General features: G+C 35.7%; 1 protein-coding gene across 9 annotated transcripts in view; it reads left to right on the plus strand.

Annotated features, from left to right (window-relative positions):
* The window catches only part of CCDC171 (coiled-coil domain containing 171), a 340,065-nt gene that overhangs the window by 138,584 nt on the left and 184,802 nt on the right, over nucleotides 1-16,679 (plus strand). For 8 of the 9 annotated variants that reach the window (XM_036260954.1, XM_036260955.1, XM_036260953.1 and 5 more), the window contains 3 exons: nucleotides 11,290-11,396; nucleotides 13,151-13,240; nucleotides 14,251-14,451. In XM_036260954.1, the coding sequence (XP_036116847.1) occupies nucleotides 11,290-11,396; nucleotides 13,151-13,240; nucleotides 14,251-14,451 (398 nt within the window). The remainder of the gene's footprint in view (nucleotides 1-11,289; nucleotides 11,397-13,150; nucleotides 13,241-14,250; nucleotides 14,452-16,679) is intronic. The other variant, XM_036260958.1, reaches the window with a different exon arrangement.

Consider the following 16,679-nt stretch of genomic DNA (forward strand, 5'->3'; position numbering starts at 1 on the left):
GTTTCAAAGAGAGGAAGGGAGAGGGAGAGAGACACAAACATTGATGAGAGAGAAGTATCAATTGGCTGCCTCCTGCATGCCTCCTACTGGGGATTGAGCCTGAAACCCGGCTATGTGCCCTGACCTGGAATCTAACCAGTGACCTCCTGGTACATGGGACAACGCTCAACCAACTGAGCCACACTGGCTGGGCCTCAATTATATTCCTTAAAAAGCACATATGATTAAATTTCTTACACTTTAAAATTGAGCTCCAGGACTGTTTTTTAAAAGCTACCAAACAGATATTTGACAAATGAGTTCTTTGGGAATCTCTCAAGCTCAGGCAACTTTATTGCTTAAAAAGAGCAGAAGGATATGATCAAGGTCCATTTTTACCTGACGGACTGCAGACTTCTAATGATGAAGTATTAGAAATGTAGTGCATTTTGCTGTGATCTATTTTTGAGGTTTGCTTTTATCCTTCATATTTTTTAGTAATAATTTAATGAAATTAATGTGTAACTTTCTTTGTTTTTATTTAAACTTTTTCCAAAAATGCATTAGTGTTTCTTGGTTTGTTACTGTGGGAAAAAATCAAGGTATATAAAAGTGACATAAAAAATGTCCAGTTTTCAAATATACTTGCTAAAGCTTTGGAGGATAAAATGTACTTTTGCATTGGTACTGTTTTATTATTGAGATGTATCATTGTTTAATGGTGTTAGGATCTTTAAAAATATTTAAATTATTGCAATAGCATATCCTGTGCCTCAACATTATTTTAACTATTTCTTCAGAGTTGAATTAGAAAAGCTAAGAATAATGAAGTCATGTCTTTTTTGAGTTTTAAAATGAAATCATTGATAACAAAACAACTCACAAGCTATTACTAAGCCTATAGAAAAATAATTGTTTCCTATTAAAGTTTTTCTTTTTATTCTTTTAGTAATCATCCTCTTTTAATTTCTTAGTTTCGCATATATGCACACTGTATATATTACAGAGAAAGCATTTCTGGAAAAAGGACTGTGTTGAATTCATGATTTTTGTACCATTATGGAGTGTTCTTTGTTTCCATATTGAGCAGGTTATTCATTCTTCTACCTGACGAGAACCATTCTCCTATGGTCTCTGTTTTGCCTTGTAGAGGCTGACTTCTATAAGCTGCATGATTGGCGCTCCTCTGCCCTCCATCTTCTAGGTGGATTTGGACAGTGAGTGTACCAACAGAGTAAAAGGAAGAAAGGAAAGAAAAAGAAAGTCAGGATATTTATTTCCTCTGGTCCAGTGCATTTCTGGCAGTGGCTTCATTTTTCAGCAGCCCCACCTCCTGTCAAGCAGGTCCTTTTCCACAGCTGTGGATCATATTGGACTATGGTGACAACGTTCTCTGCATGTGACCCTTTAGACTTAGGCATGGTGTTGAGTTTCTTCTCTTGTTAGTTCTTGGTGCCTCATTATATTTTGTTAATTCTCTTAACCTGTCTACATTTCTGTAAATAGTCTCTTCAGTAAATTTTCTTCCGCTGAACTCTTATGAGTGTACCATCTTGTTATCTGCTGACACCCTAGTTCACATAGCTGCTTGGGACCTGATTTCATTCTTGCTCTTGACTTCCATGAAGTGGCCCTCTTTATATAAGTGTAAGGGACTCCCTTTCTGATTATACTAGCTTAGGTTGGGTTTTCGTTACTTCACCAAGAGGGATGTATATAATAAACTTTATCGCTTAATATTTTATGGAAGAATCTGAACAATTAAGATGCCTACTGCATCAAGCCTGCCTTCAGTTCACAAAGATGACCAAGTATTTTTGTGCCTTCCAAATGAAGTAATTTAAAAACTTATCTTAGGCCAATTTAAGGATGTGTGTATGTGTGTGTGTGCATATGTGCATGTGTGTATGATATATACAAACATGTACATATCTCACAGTATAGATACATCTTTGAGAAAAGATCTATTTCAAATAGGGACATATTCTTACTATGTAATGTAGCATAGCCTTAGAATTTGCTGCAAAATTAATTTAGTTATATTGGGAAGGGTTTTCCAGAGAGATCCTCTGTTTTGCATTTATGGCAACAGTGCTTTATTCCCTTTTATTACCTCTTCATACTTTTCATTTCAATATATACTCTGTTCCTTCTCCCAATCCCTCCCATTTCAGGAAAAGTAATCTGTGGTAGAAGTTTAGAGGAATGATGTCACAAAATTCTTTCTTTCTTTCATTTTTCTTGGCTTGCTTTTTAAAATGGAATGAATGAAAATTGTTTTCCTGAATGACTTTTAGCCCAGAGTTGCTGGTAGTTGCCAGGTGTTCTGTTCCCTGTCTTCTTCAGGTTTGGTGATGCTCTATGTTAAGAAATCTTTGTGAAGCAAAAGTAACCAAAAAGTATCTTCATGTAGCAGATAAGGCAAAGTTTCAGTTAGTTCAAGACATTAAAGACTTTATGTAGAGGTCCTAACTTGATCTCTTCACCACTAATCAGTGTGGTGGTTTACACCTTGTTTCCTAAATGCTTTTGGCACCTCCTCCCCTTCTCTGCTTCTACCTTACTTCCCTGAAATGTGTTTTCTCTATAGCCACCAGCATGATCGTTTGAAATCCTAAGTTAGAGCTTGTTCCTCTGCTCTAAACCTTGCTGGGCTCTGCATTTCACTAAGAGTAGAAGCCAAAGTGCTGGCAATGGGATGCAAGACCCTACAAGGTCTGCTTCTATTCCCTATCATCCCTTTGACCTGTTATTCTTTGTCTTCCTTCCACTGTTTGGGCCATTCTGGCTGAACATCCAGGTGCTCTTGCCTTGGGGGCCTTTGTGTTACCTGGAATGTTCTTTTTTTTTTAAATGAAATTTTTATTTATTTTTTTGTTACAGATATTTTACCTTTTTACCCCATTGGCACCCCCCACCCCACCTCCGCCCCGTCCCCGGCTTAGTTGTCCATGTCCATTGGTCATGCATACATGCATATAAGTTCTGTGGTTTATCTCTCCTGGCATAGCTCTCTTTGTCATCTGCCCTAAATTGATTCTCAAATCTCACCTTTTCCAGAAATCTTAACCACTATCCATTCTCATGTTACTTGCCTCACTACCTCCATCCCTTTTCAGCTCTACTCCCCACCCCCTCCCCATAGCACTTATTGTGATCTAACATTATTTGGTGCATTTATTATTATTGTTGTTGTTATTTATTTATTTATTTATTTATTTATTTTCATCCTCACCCGAGATTCTTCCATTTTTTGTTCAGATAGAGTGGGAGGGAGAGAGAGGAAGAGAGAGAGAGAGAGAAAAACATCGACGTGAAAGGGACACATCGAGTGGCTGCCACCCGCATGACCAACCAGGGCCGGGGACAAACTGCAACTGAGGAACATGCCCTTAGTGGGAACTGAACCCGGGTCTCTCTGGACCACAGGCCGATGCTCTAACCGCTGAGCCAAACCGGCCAGGGTGGTGCATTTATTATTATATCTGTTTTGTCAGGGTTCTTCAGAGAAACAAATGAAATAGGATATATATTTGTATAGAAGGAAATATATATCTTATTATATGTGTGTGTGTGTGTGTGTGTGTGTGTGTGTATATATATACATATATATATATATGATTTATTATAGGAATAGCTCAGTTATAGAGGCTCAGCAATCCCATGATCTGTCTTTTGCAAGTTGAAGAACTAGGAAAGCTGGTAGTGTAGTTCAGCCTGAGTCCAAAGTCTTGAGTACCTGGGGCTGCTGGTGTAAGTCCTAGAATCTGAATGCTCAAGTACCAGAAGCTCTGATGTCCAAGGGTAGAAGAAGATGGAAGTCTTATCTCAAGAAGAAAGAGAATTTGCTCTTCTTCCATGTTTTTGTTCTTTTGGGGGTGGGGGTTGGAGGAGCAATGGATTAGATAATGCCCGCCCACATGAGTGAGGGCAAATTTTTACTCAGTCTACTTATTTAAATGCTAATCTCTTCCAAAATACCCTTACAGACAAAACTAAAAATAATGTCTTTCCAGCTATATTTGTATCCCTTAGCCCAGACAAGTTGATGTATAAAATTAACCATCATAGGTTAATTACTAGGGCAAGGATCTTTGTCTCTTTTATTTACTAACGTATTTTAGGCAGCTAGAACAATGCTTGATGCAAAGCAGCACCCAATAAATATTTGTTGAATATGAATGAATAAAAGCATGAATGAATTAATATCAGGTTTAAGGTCTACATTACATTTGTGTTAACATTTCTGAGGTTATAAAGATAGTCATAGGATCTTTAAATTTTAGTAGTCCTTCGAGTAGCAACCTAAAGGAGTCACCAGAAAGATTAACCTTTAGTGGAAAAGATGTATAATTACATGGGTTATAGAAATGTCACCTTGATTGCCTACTACCATTAACAAGATAGCCTCAATTTATTTGATCAGGGACATTTTTTTTTTTTTTTCTGTTTCTGCTTTCCACTGAAGTTGAAGTACTCTAGTTGCTCATATCTCATTTCTTTTCTGGTGGAAATTCATATAGTAGTACATGTATGGGGAGAAATATTTTCCCACTTTGAACCCATGTAGTCTTTCTGCCTCAAGTGTTTCTTCTAATACAGTTTTACCTCTGCCTGAGGATGCTAGCAAACATATAGAGTGTGACTTTTCCTTTATTAGGTTCATAAAAGAAAGTTTTCTTGTGTCTCAGTTTTGGATCCTCCTCAGGGTGGTTGACTTTTGTGTTGACTGAAACAGAGCCCTCCAACCTTTCTTTCCTTGTGGAAGTCATTTGTAATATTCCAGAGGTATTCTTTTTCTTTCTACTGGAGTGGCTGAAGGACCCTAGGAAATAATAGTAACAGTGTTTGATGCCTTTAGGTATGTATATACCACCCAGAAATTGGGCAGTTTCAGGCAGGGACTGCTGTTGGGAAAATCAGGACAAGAAATTGGACTTAGCATTTTTCTCTCTTTCTTTAATGAAGGATTATTGCCTATAACTAGTATTTTCTTGAGAATTTTAATTGTTTTGGTGAACCTCACGGCTGGTACATTTTAACTAGAGATTGATGAATTACCGAGAAGCTGAGAATGCCTTTAAGAGCAGTACACAGGTCTCTTTTGGTGTCATTTGCCATTTTCTTCTCTCTAACTTCCCTTCTCCTAACTCACGGAAGTTTACAAACCAAACTTGCCCTACTTCATCGTGGTCATAGCTTCAGTTTGTGAAATCCAAAGCACTGACTTCACTAAGAATACTCAGCATTCTTTAATGGGATCATTAATTAATTGCATGGTTATGGTGGCTGAGAAATTCAAGATCTACATTTGGCAAACTGGAGACCTAGGAGAGCTGATGGTACAGTTCCAGTCTGACTCTGAAGACCTGAGAACCAGAAGAGCCGATGGTGTGAGTTCCAGTTCGAGTCTGAGTTCAAAGGCAGGAGAAGACTGATGTCCATCTTGAAACCAATCAGAGAACCTTCTTATTTAGCCTTTTATTCTATTCAGGCCTTCGAAGAATTGGATGAGGCCCACCTATGTTGGGGAGGGCAATCTGCTTTACTCAATCTACTGATTCAGATGTTCATCTCATTCAGAAACATTCTTGTAGACACACTCAGAAATAATGTTTAACTAAAAATCTGGGTTCATGGCCCAGTCAAGTTTACACACAAAACCAACCATCACATTTCCTTTTCTCTCTCCCTCCAGCCCCCAATTAACCACAATTATACAGTGGAATCATATAATATTTGTTTTTTTGTGATTGGCTTATTTTACTTAGTATGATGTCCTGTGGTTTCCTCCATGTTATAGCATGTAACATGTTATAGGAGTTTTTTCTTTATTAAGGCTGAATAATATTCCATTTTTGTCCTGGTACAGAAGAAATTTCTTTGTTTTTTAATTTCCTGGCATAAGGAGGCCAGAAATAACCAGATGACAATCTCAGCTTCTTTTTTAATGGAATCACTGCTGTGTCCCATGGTGGAAGCATTTCTCCTTTGGGAATTAAGATTTAGACCAATAGAACCCATAGTTTCTGAGTTGGGAAGCAGACATTTCACTAGTAGGCCATTGGGTGTAATAACGAGATGAGCCACTCCCTTGTCCAACATTTGATTCCGGGATCTGCGAAACCTGGCTAAGGGAGAATCACAACATGTATTCATTGCTGACTCTGAGCACATACTGTATCCTGGAGGATATTATCTGTGTCCTACAGAGAGTTTCCATCCATCCATGAATCTTCAAAAGGCCATTCTGCTATTCTGTATGTTAGCTACTTCTGAGGGATGAAAAACATAGGAAGACCATAGAAATTCTAATAAAATTAATCTATTTCCATACTTCATTTGCTATAAAATGAGTTCTCTGGTCAAAAGCAATGCTGTGTGGAATACATAATGGTGAACATAATATTTTATAAATTCATGGATAATGATTTCAGCAGAAATATTATGCTCAAGGAAGGAAAATCTATATCCAGAGTAATGTCTACCTTAGTGAGAATAAAACATTGCTCATTCCATGATGTGACATAGTAGAAAATTTGCCACCAGATGGCTGGCTGGTCCACCTAGAAAATAGTGCCAGGGTTTAGTGTTTGTCTTTACTGTTGATAGATTTAACATTCAACAGGGGTTGTAATCCTGTCAGTCTTGGTGAATAGAAGTCCATGTTGCCGAGTTCATGTATTATTCATCCTTGCTGCCATGACTCTATTTTCATCCTTGATTCTGCCATTACACTTGCTGTATGGACAGCGGTGGTTGAGAAAAAATGCTTCATCTTGGTCTCCTGTTTATTGGGCATAGTGGCCATTTGAAGAGGTCTGTCCACACACATACTCTTTCCCAGACCACCTTGTTACCAGTTTTCCAGTTGTGTTCTTTTTCAGTCCCTGACTATTCAGCCAAGCTGTTAGCTATCACCCATAAATTAGTATATATTTGTACCTTTGATCATGTCTCACTTCAGGTAAAATGACAGACAGGTTTATTACTTGAAGTTTTGCCTACTGGGAGGATTTGACTTCACTACTATCCTTCAGGGTCATCTTTGAGTGTTCCAGAGTGCTGCAACTGTCTACTTTCAAGTAGTGTCAGCATAACATACAGAACCATGTACATACGGAGCCCATTTTCCTCCATTAGCTAACTGATCTTTGAGAACTTTCTATGGTCCAGGATGTGGGTTAAGAGGGAGCAAGCAATGTAACAAGAATAGGGCCCATGAAAATCTGGACTACTCCTGTAACTTACTTGTGCCTTCAGGACTTGCCTGAACCCAGTTTTGTATATATACTTTCACTTGATGATAGAGTGCTGTTGTATATGTTTAACTATATGGGTTGGTGGATCAGACAATAACCATTTTACAGTGGGCAACTCATGTTAAATTGGTGGCATGCATGCATTATTTGCTGAGGACTAGTAGCAAATCAGGTCTAAAGCTGATTTTCAAGAGGAGAATAGTTATTTGTAGAGGATGGCTTGCTTTGTTCCAAAATCCTAAAAGTTTATACTGTGATGCACCTATAAGGACCTGCCAAACTTGACTTGCTTGAACTTGAGCAGTCAGAGTGCTATCTTAGTAGAGAACTAAGTAGAACATATGAAGTCATCGGGAATGGAGAGTTGATCAAGATCTCTACAGACTAGATTATGACAGAGGGATAGAGTTGATGTAGCTCTGAGGTAGGGCAGTGAAGGTATGTTGCTGGCCTTGCCAGTCGAAAGAAACTGTTTTGGTTGGTTTTACCAAAAGGATAAAGAAATAGCTTCATTCTAATTGCCAGGAAATATACTGATATGCTTCAACAATGAAACTATATCTTTACAGCTAAATTGGAATCACATGTGATTATACTTGCAGAACTTTACTGTCATTCTCTAAGATCCATGCATATTCTGCACAAGCCAGATAGGTGAGCTGAATGCTGATGTGATTGGAATAGCCACCCCTGTATCACTAATCTCTGCAGTCTCTCAAGGAATGTGGCAGTCTTTTCTTGTTTTTTTTTTTTTTTTTTTTATTCTCACTTGGGATATTTTTCCATTTATCTTCAGTCAGAGTGGGAGGGAGGAGAGAGAGAAAGAGAAAGAGACCATTGATGTGAAAAAGACACATCAACTGGTTGCCTCCTGCACGACCCCAACCAGGGCTGGGGACTGAACTGCAACTGAGGTACGTGCCCTTGAACGGAATCAAACTCATGAGTTTTTGGTCCATGGGCCAACGCTCTAACTGCTGAGCCAAACCGGCCAGGGTATGGCATTACTTTGATTTACTAGGTAAGAGTTCTAGTGACTTCCACTTGCTTTTTATCCTTTGTAAGTCCCTCTCTCCATAGGTCAGGTAACCAATATGAACATGGTGTCACTTTCTGCGTTTGTCTTTCTAACTATGCATATCAAACTGGAGAAATACCTGTGAGGTAGAGACCTTAGCCAAAACTCAGTTAATCATCTGATCTCTATACACTCTACCCTAACTAGGAGACTGAAGTAGATAAGACAATGCTTAAGAAGGTGAGGTAGATAGAATTACTTCATTCATTGCAACTTATTATTTCTATTGTGGAGCTATAGGTTACTGAGGTAGTAACACCAGCTTGAACAGTAGTGGTTTATTTGAGTCATGTAAAAATACTTAGTTTTCGAGACTGTCTAAAGGAAAACATTTAAATAGAGTACTTGGAATCTTTTCTTATACCCCGCTCTCTCCTGTGGGCTACTAATTCAAAGAAAAGATTTCCAGGGTATATCCAGGGTTGAAATGTACTTTAAAGTGAGAAAAATTGAAACAGGCAGAAAGATTTGAAAGTATAGGCTGGTATCCATGTCAGAGAGATACACACATGTAGGGAGAGGGACCAATAAACTCAGAAGATTTTCAGTTGGTGTTACTGAAATAAAGTGTTCTGAAGCATTCTTTTGCTTATTTGGACTTTGACTTTTTAAAAAAAATTTAATTTAATTTAATTTTTAAAATTCTCACCTGCAGATATTTTTCCTTGGATTTTTTAGACATAGACAGGGGTGGGGGATTGGGGGGAGGGAGATAGATGAGAAAGAGAGAGAGAGAGAGAGAGAGAGAGAGAGAGAGAGAGAGAGAGAGAAACATCGACGTGAGAGAGATACATTGATTGGTTGCCTCCCACATGGGATTGAATCCGCCACTGAGGTACTTGCTCTTGACTGGGAATAGAACCTGTGACTCTCTGGTCTGCAGGTCAGCGCTCCAGCTGCTGAGCCAAACCAGCCAGGGTTGGACTTTGACTTTTGAAGAGCCATTTATGACCACTATTTAAAATTTTTTTTAGACTTTACTCTGATAGGATAGCTTTAATAGTTTATTGTTTTTTGGGGGGCATAATGCAATGATTAGAATGTTATTGGATTAAATTAAATGACTCGATAAGGTCCTGGGTCCTCAGTGACCCTTTCTTTTTATTTATAAGCATTTTGTCATGTTAAGGAACCAGTAAGTATATCTTTTTATAATGGATATGGGTGGGACATAAAACATACTTTGTATTTCAACTGAATGTTATTATATAAACATTTTCAGGCAAAGAAACAAATCTTTATTTCATATAGAATGTAAGAAGGTGTATGGGTCGGTAAGGAGAGGGCATTTTGTTTCTTACCCCTCAACACTCATATTGAGATGATTTTATTCTTCTGAATTTCTAAGAGGAAGTTTTCTTTCTTATTGTAAAAGCTAGCAAATTTCCTTAGTGTCCTTGAATGATTTATTCATGGCCTACTTGTGTAGTAGCAAAAGAAAAGAATTATATATTACATATTTTATCTTGTGCAAGAGGGCGATTTTAAATATATATATATTTGTTAAGACCTTTAATAAAATTTTTAATGAGTTGTCTTTCCAACTCATAGTTTTCTCCATTATTATGGCTTAGAGCAGCATCTTTTTCCTCCTGGCTGGAATATGTGTTGTTTCCATATTTCTTTTGTTTTTTAAGTTAAATATTCTTCTGTTTAGGAAAATCTGAGATGTACCCATACTTACGATAGTATTTAAAGTATACTTTGATGAATATAATACATTTATTAACAAGATCTTGTCTAAGATTAAAACACTAAATATCATCAGGACTGAGATGAATAAAGTTGGTCTATCATTAACCAAACAGCTCCCCCCTTTTTTCTTTCTTTTCATTATTACTGCCTTCTTTCCTATTCCCCCTAAGTATTAGCAATTGAATACTTGAAGAATGGATGAATGATTTTATATAATTTTTTGTTTATTATCTCTTCTCTTCTTTTTATACCCTATGTTCTGTGAACACAGAGACTACCCCAACCTTGTTCACTTCCACGCTCCTACTGTTTAGGATTATTATGTGGTAAACTAGCTGATAGAGTGAATCAATGAATAATAAAATATATACCATGAGGCTTCTTTTAAAAATTATGTGTTGAAAATGTATTTCATGTCTATTGAAATATTTAGATTGTAAATTATGAGGAGAAATTATAATAGGAAAAGAAAAATATTTTTATTAAGAATGTTTTTAGATTTGTTACTTGTTTTTTAACAAAGAGCAGTACAATAAACAATCAATTTAAAGTGGTCTTTGAAACTAAACTTTTGATTATTTTGGATTAATTATTTTGAACTACATTTTACCATGTGACCTTGATTAGCTCAACTAACTTATGGCCTAACAAAATTAAAATAGTTTGAGGGCATAATATGGAAATGCTCATATTTTTACAAGGAGTATCAGTTTTAAGCATTTTAATTGAAACATGATGTGGGCCTATGTTGATAATAACATTTTCATTATTTATTTCAAATTGTAACTTGAGAATTTTAAGGATTGAAGAATATTTCCAAGCATAACAGAAAATTATGTGTCCTTGGGTTCAGAAATTATTATTTAAGCAAAATAGGCCTGACTGATCAGAAACACAAAGACCAAAGTAATTGTACTTAACTCCCCAAAACAATTTTAGTATAGACTGTTTATTTAATTGTTAGATAGCAGGTGTGTACAAACCCTTTAATTACTTAGGGGCTAGGGAAATAAAAGAGTTCACTACTGACTACAGGGTGGGCCTTGTAAGGTACGAAGTAGCCATAAATTAGAACTTGACATACTTGAACTTAATTTGACTTGTTTAGAAACACTATTCATATTTGGCTATACAACAGTGTACTTTGGAGAATGCTTCTACACAATGTTTCATAATGTCTTTTCAGCTCTAATTGTAGTATTTCTGTTACTGTTTGCTTAGCTTTTGTCTCCTTGTGACTTTAAGGACATACTTTCATCCTATATTTTTCTCTAGGCATTCACAAGGACAAAGCTAAACCTCCCAGCTTCTCTGTTGTCCTTGAGACTTTGAGGCGTACCTTGACAGATTACCAGAACAAGCTGGAAGATGCATCTAATGAGGTAACACTTGCACTGTTTGGCTCCACACATATAGCCTTCGGCCTGCAGCAGTACGTATCCCTTGCTTGTTACAAAGGTCAGAAAAAAAAAATTAGGAATATTGAATTGGCAGCTTCACAGATACAAAAAATAATAAATTGTCTGTCACTGTTCTTTAAATGTGGCCTAAAGTTGTGTCTCACTTATGTTTTTGTAACTTAGGTCACACTATTATTTTTAAGTTATAAAGACTGTCACTCTTGGACTCCAGAATCTATTTATTTTAATTTAATATAAAAGCTATGCAAGTCATTTAAGTTAATATGTGTTATTATTAAATTTTAATGTGTTTTTATGAAATTTGCAATAGGTAGTGGAAATTTAGGTATTTTGTCAATACTTTAGCTTAAGATTTCTACAAATTGGGAGGTCTGAATGAAAAAGAGATGAGTTAGTTTTCATTCTCTAACTGCATAAAGTATTGATAGAAGTTTTTAAAAACAGTTGTCTGTTTGATGTAGCCTGGACGTTTTTAGTTTGCTGATTGAAAAAGCTCATGCTTCTATTTATCATCTCTTTGTATTATTTAATGTATGAGTTAATAATTTTCTTGGGTATTAAAATATTTAATGAATTTGTGCTTTAAAAATGGAAGAGTTTGCTTAGTTACAATTTGTCAAATTAGAGAATATAAAGTAATTACATTAAATATAATTAGTTAGCAAAACAATAAACATTGTGTGAACCACAAACAAGCATGGAATTTAGTGTTCATCCTTCTGTTTATCTGTTTCATTCATATAATACAAAGGCTATGAAACTATTACAGTTCACATTTCAAAAGGGGCTTATTTTACTTTAGTTTAATAAGGTGAATAAAGAAGGAAAAGTGAGTCTTCTTAAGACCCTCAATAATTGTTCAAAAGGCATCAAAGAGAGTGACCACTGAAATAATTAAATTTCTATAAAGAATAAATATTAAGTCTTTCTCAGTGAGACAAGACAACTTGTATTGTTAGTAGTTTACGAAGCTCTTCTGAGGCCTCGGACTGGAAGCTGCAGGGTAACTAGGAACATATTACCCACAGCGAATTGTTATTTGGGAGGATGAATGTCACATGATCCTCAGCACAGTTGAAAAGTCGACTCAGCAGGCTTTGGCTTAGTAATGTGCTTTGTTGTGAACCAGTGCCAGAGACAGCAGTGGGGAGACCAAGGGGGTGACTGCAAAGAAAGCAGAAAGAGCAGTCTGACAGAAAGAAGAATGAACTGTCAAAGAAAATAAATCACAAGCGGAGCAGGACCAACTGATGACCTGCCACAAGCCTTCCCAGTAGGACTGCATGTGACCGACCCTGAAGTTGTCATATGGAGTGAGAGACCAGTGAATACCCTCATGATGTATGGAAAGAACAGTCTTCTGCTCTGTCCTCCTTTCTTTCCCTATAGATGCCCCTGCTTCTGGCATTTTGGTCCAGTAGGATTTTAAGAATAAAGTTATATTTGTTTATAGTAAGAATGAAATCCTTTGTCCAGACATCTAGTAAAAACACAGCAACATCACTGACATTTCAAGCTTGAATGCTTTCTTTTCCTTTTAGCCATGTGTGCTTGTGACAGAAACTACGTAGTTAACCAAAAGAAATAATTTTTAAGACTCTTAATTACTATTCAAATATTTATATTAAATAATTGCATAGAAACATTTAAGGATTAGCTTTTGAGTTACCTATCCTTGAGAATATAAAGAAGTTACTTGCATTTTCTTTTATCAGTTAAACAGCATGAATGATGCTAAGGAAAAGGCATCTAATGAACTTGATTCTACCAAACAGAAGATAGAATCTCACACTAAAAATATAAAGGTATTATGATTTTAAATAACCTTTTCTTTTTGTATTAAGAAACAAATATAATTATTTAGGGACACTTTTTAAGTAAGCGATATCTGAAAATATAGCTTCCTATTTCTTATTAAGTACATTTGGATATAATTTTAATTTTTTATTATTGATCAAAGTAACAAGAATGTTTTTTTCATTAAAAATAAAACTTGATTAGAAATTGTTCTAGTTAATTGAAAAAATTTATTTTCCCAGACTTAATTATAATACCATAGATTCAAAAATTGATTTAAGATTAAATGTCCATGCATAGAAACATAGTAAACATTTTACATACGCACATCAGTATTTGGAGTTAGTTTTCATCATTTTAGGGTGGAGATACTGTTTTTAGTATGTCATGCCTTCTAATGGGCTGAGACCACACCTGGCTCAAGTTCAGGAAAACAGTTTATTTTATTTTCTGTGCTGCTTTTATGTACTACATTTTTGCAAACTATACTGAAGCGACTCTCAGAGTTGCGTAGTATTGATGGATTTTTTTTGTGTTGGTTCAGATTGCGTTTGTCCTCGATGTACTTCATAGAATTTAGGACTAAGGACTAAATAGTTCACCAGGATTTTATGCCACATATTTTAGATTTGTATTAGTACTTGGAATTTCATGGAGAAGGAAATGTTCTTATATTAAATGTAAGAGATATATTCTTAAAATGTTATTTAAAAATTTTTTTAGCTACCAAGTTAATTTTTTAATAATGGATTGAAAGAAAAGAGCTTTTGGAATAAGCTATCTTCTTAACACTTTATGTTTAAATGCTAAAACAACAAATTTTCTAATTTTGCAGCTAAAATATTGTACTTAATAAATTCAATAAAATATCTTAATGTTTAGCATTATAATAGAATATTTGCCTTTGTGATTTATTTGCGTTAAAGCTTTGGAATTCTTCATTACGTATTTTATATTGTGTCTCCTACCCCTGTATTGGCCGGCATCGTATGACCTCTATTTTTGGTGTTTCCTTTAGGAACTTCAGGACAAACTGGCTAATGCCAGTAAAGAGTTAAGTCATTTACGCACTAAGTGTGCAGATAGAGAGGCTCTAATCGGCACTTTGAAAGTGGAACTACAGAATGTGCTGCACTGTTGGGAGAAAGAAAAGGCACAAGCAACCCATTCTGAATGTGAACTGCAGAAGCTTTCCCAGGCTTTCCATAAGGATACCGAGGTATTACCTGAGACAAGATGACTGCCAGGAAAGGCCTTTCATTAATCTCAGCTTTATAAATTTACATACATCGACTGGCGGTTTTTACTCTTATTTGGTTTAATTAAAAAAATTCTTTTGAGCTAACTGTTTCGAAATATGCATGCCAGCTGCAGAACCAGTCACTCTGTTACTCTTGTGTCATACTGTTTTGTGGGAGAAGTAATGTAGATTAACCCTTCTCTCACTTGTATGATGACTTTCTCTGTTTAGAACACTGTATCTCAAGCAACTATGTTCCTAACAGTCCTTTCAAGGTTGGCCTGATTGCCAGTGACAAAATTATTATTATCTTTTAATTTCAGTAGTTCAGTAGCTAGGCATGATGGAAAGAATATGTTGTTTTTTTTTAATCAGAAAGAACTGGACTTGGGTCCTGGTACTTCTGTTTACAAACTGAATATGGACAAGTCACACAACTATCTGTTCACATCTGAGTTTCCTTATTTGCAAAACAGGAATAATATTTACTTTAATAGACAGTCTCCTTACTCTTTATAGCAAAATTTAGAAAAATACAAATCCCACAAAATTAAAATTTTATTCGAATGTCCTAGATTGTGGCCTATTTATTTTAATTTAATAATCAATTCTTAAAGTGTGATGACAAAACTTTCATATTTTGTATGAGCTATGTGAATGGAATTATCTTATATTTTCTTTTACTTATGGGATATAGAACTAGTCTGGCTAGTGTGAAACTGGTTTATCTGAATCGTCCTGCATATTGAGTTCATTACTCCAACAAATATGAACATGCATGCCAAGAGAGTAAAAAGGAAACATTCTTTCCCCTCTTCTTGCAGTCTGGGATTTAAATTGTGTCCACATGAAGGGACTGGAATTGTTCTACACATCAGATAATGATTAAAGTAAAGGAAACTAGAAGCCTGACTATATTGTAAAGTCAGCATGTCTACAACAATGTGGTTGGGTTCAACATGTGTGAATTGATTTTGGATCTTGAGATTCTCCTTTCACGCCAAATGGATGATTATTATGCATGGTTTATCACAGCCCAAGCAAAAAGGACATAATGGCGACACAACAAATTATCCTTGAGGACAAACTCAGTGGCAAAATGTGCAGGGGGAAGGTTTTAAGTGCCTGAACATTACATTTCCTTAAACATCTCAACCCTATTGAAAATGCAAACGACATCTTTAATTGCTTAAAAAAGAAAAAGGCATGGCCTATTTATGAAGACTCTCCTGATATCCTAACTCAAGTTTATGATTTTAATTACATATTAAACTTTTTTTGTTTTTAAATTGTTATATTTAGAAAAAAATAAGGTGGCATATAGGGAGAATTAAGACACAATTTGCTATATATGAGAAAAATTTCTCCACAAATTATAATTACAAACCTTTCCATATGCTACAGTCAGTTTTTCTAATTAGAAGATTAGGATTTCTGTTTTATTTTTCCTTTAAAAATTTTTATTTTTCTGTTGATATATTTAAAAATCTGTAGAGAACTTATTATATCTACATAAAATATTCATTTTGCAGCTTCACCTTTCCCTTGTCTTGAGTTCCATTCTTTGGGACTGTATAGATGAAACACCTTATAAGACAGCATTTGGCATTTACTAAGTAAACTCTCTTCATGTATTCAAGATGAGTTTGGCTTTTTACTGAATTCTATAGTGGAATATTTCTAGGTCATTAAACAATGGATAGTTTAGTTATTGCAACGGCAATATAATTTCAAAGAACTTTTTTTGCATATTTCTAATTGGACGGTTTTGGAAGTATGTTTTGGGCAGCTATGTCCCTTTTTTTTTTTAACTGTAACTTTGTAATGTTTATACATCTACAAATGCCCCTTGTGCCAAACGCTATATGAACTTATAAGTGGGGAAAATAAATGAGCCTGTCTTCCATATCTTTCATATCACTGTCTGCTTTGCCTAAGGCGCTGGGGATAGATTTCCTGTAAGTGGTAAGAAGCTGGAATCTCCGGAGGAGGACGGAAGCTGAGTAATTGTGTACCTGTAGAGTAAAGATATTGGTGTAACTTTCTCTTTGACAGAGTTGAGTAACACTCTTTTCTGTATAATGGTTTTTTGACTTAAAATAACGTCTGTTTTAGCCAATGTAAATATGGAATTATAGAATTACCATACAGACTTTCAGTTAGAAGAGCTTAGAGACAATTTGCTCAGGTGCCTCATGTTACCGCCG

The sequence above is a fragment of the Molossus molossus genome, unplaced genomic scaffold (genome assembly GCF_014108415.1).
Source record: "Molossus molossus isolate mMolMol1 unplaced genomic scaffold, mMolMol1.p scaffold_m16_p_14, whole genome shotgun sequence".
Classification (NCBI taxonomy): Eukaryota; Metazoa; Chordata; class Mammalia; order Chiroptera; family Molossidae; genus Molossus; species Molossus molossus.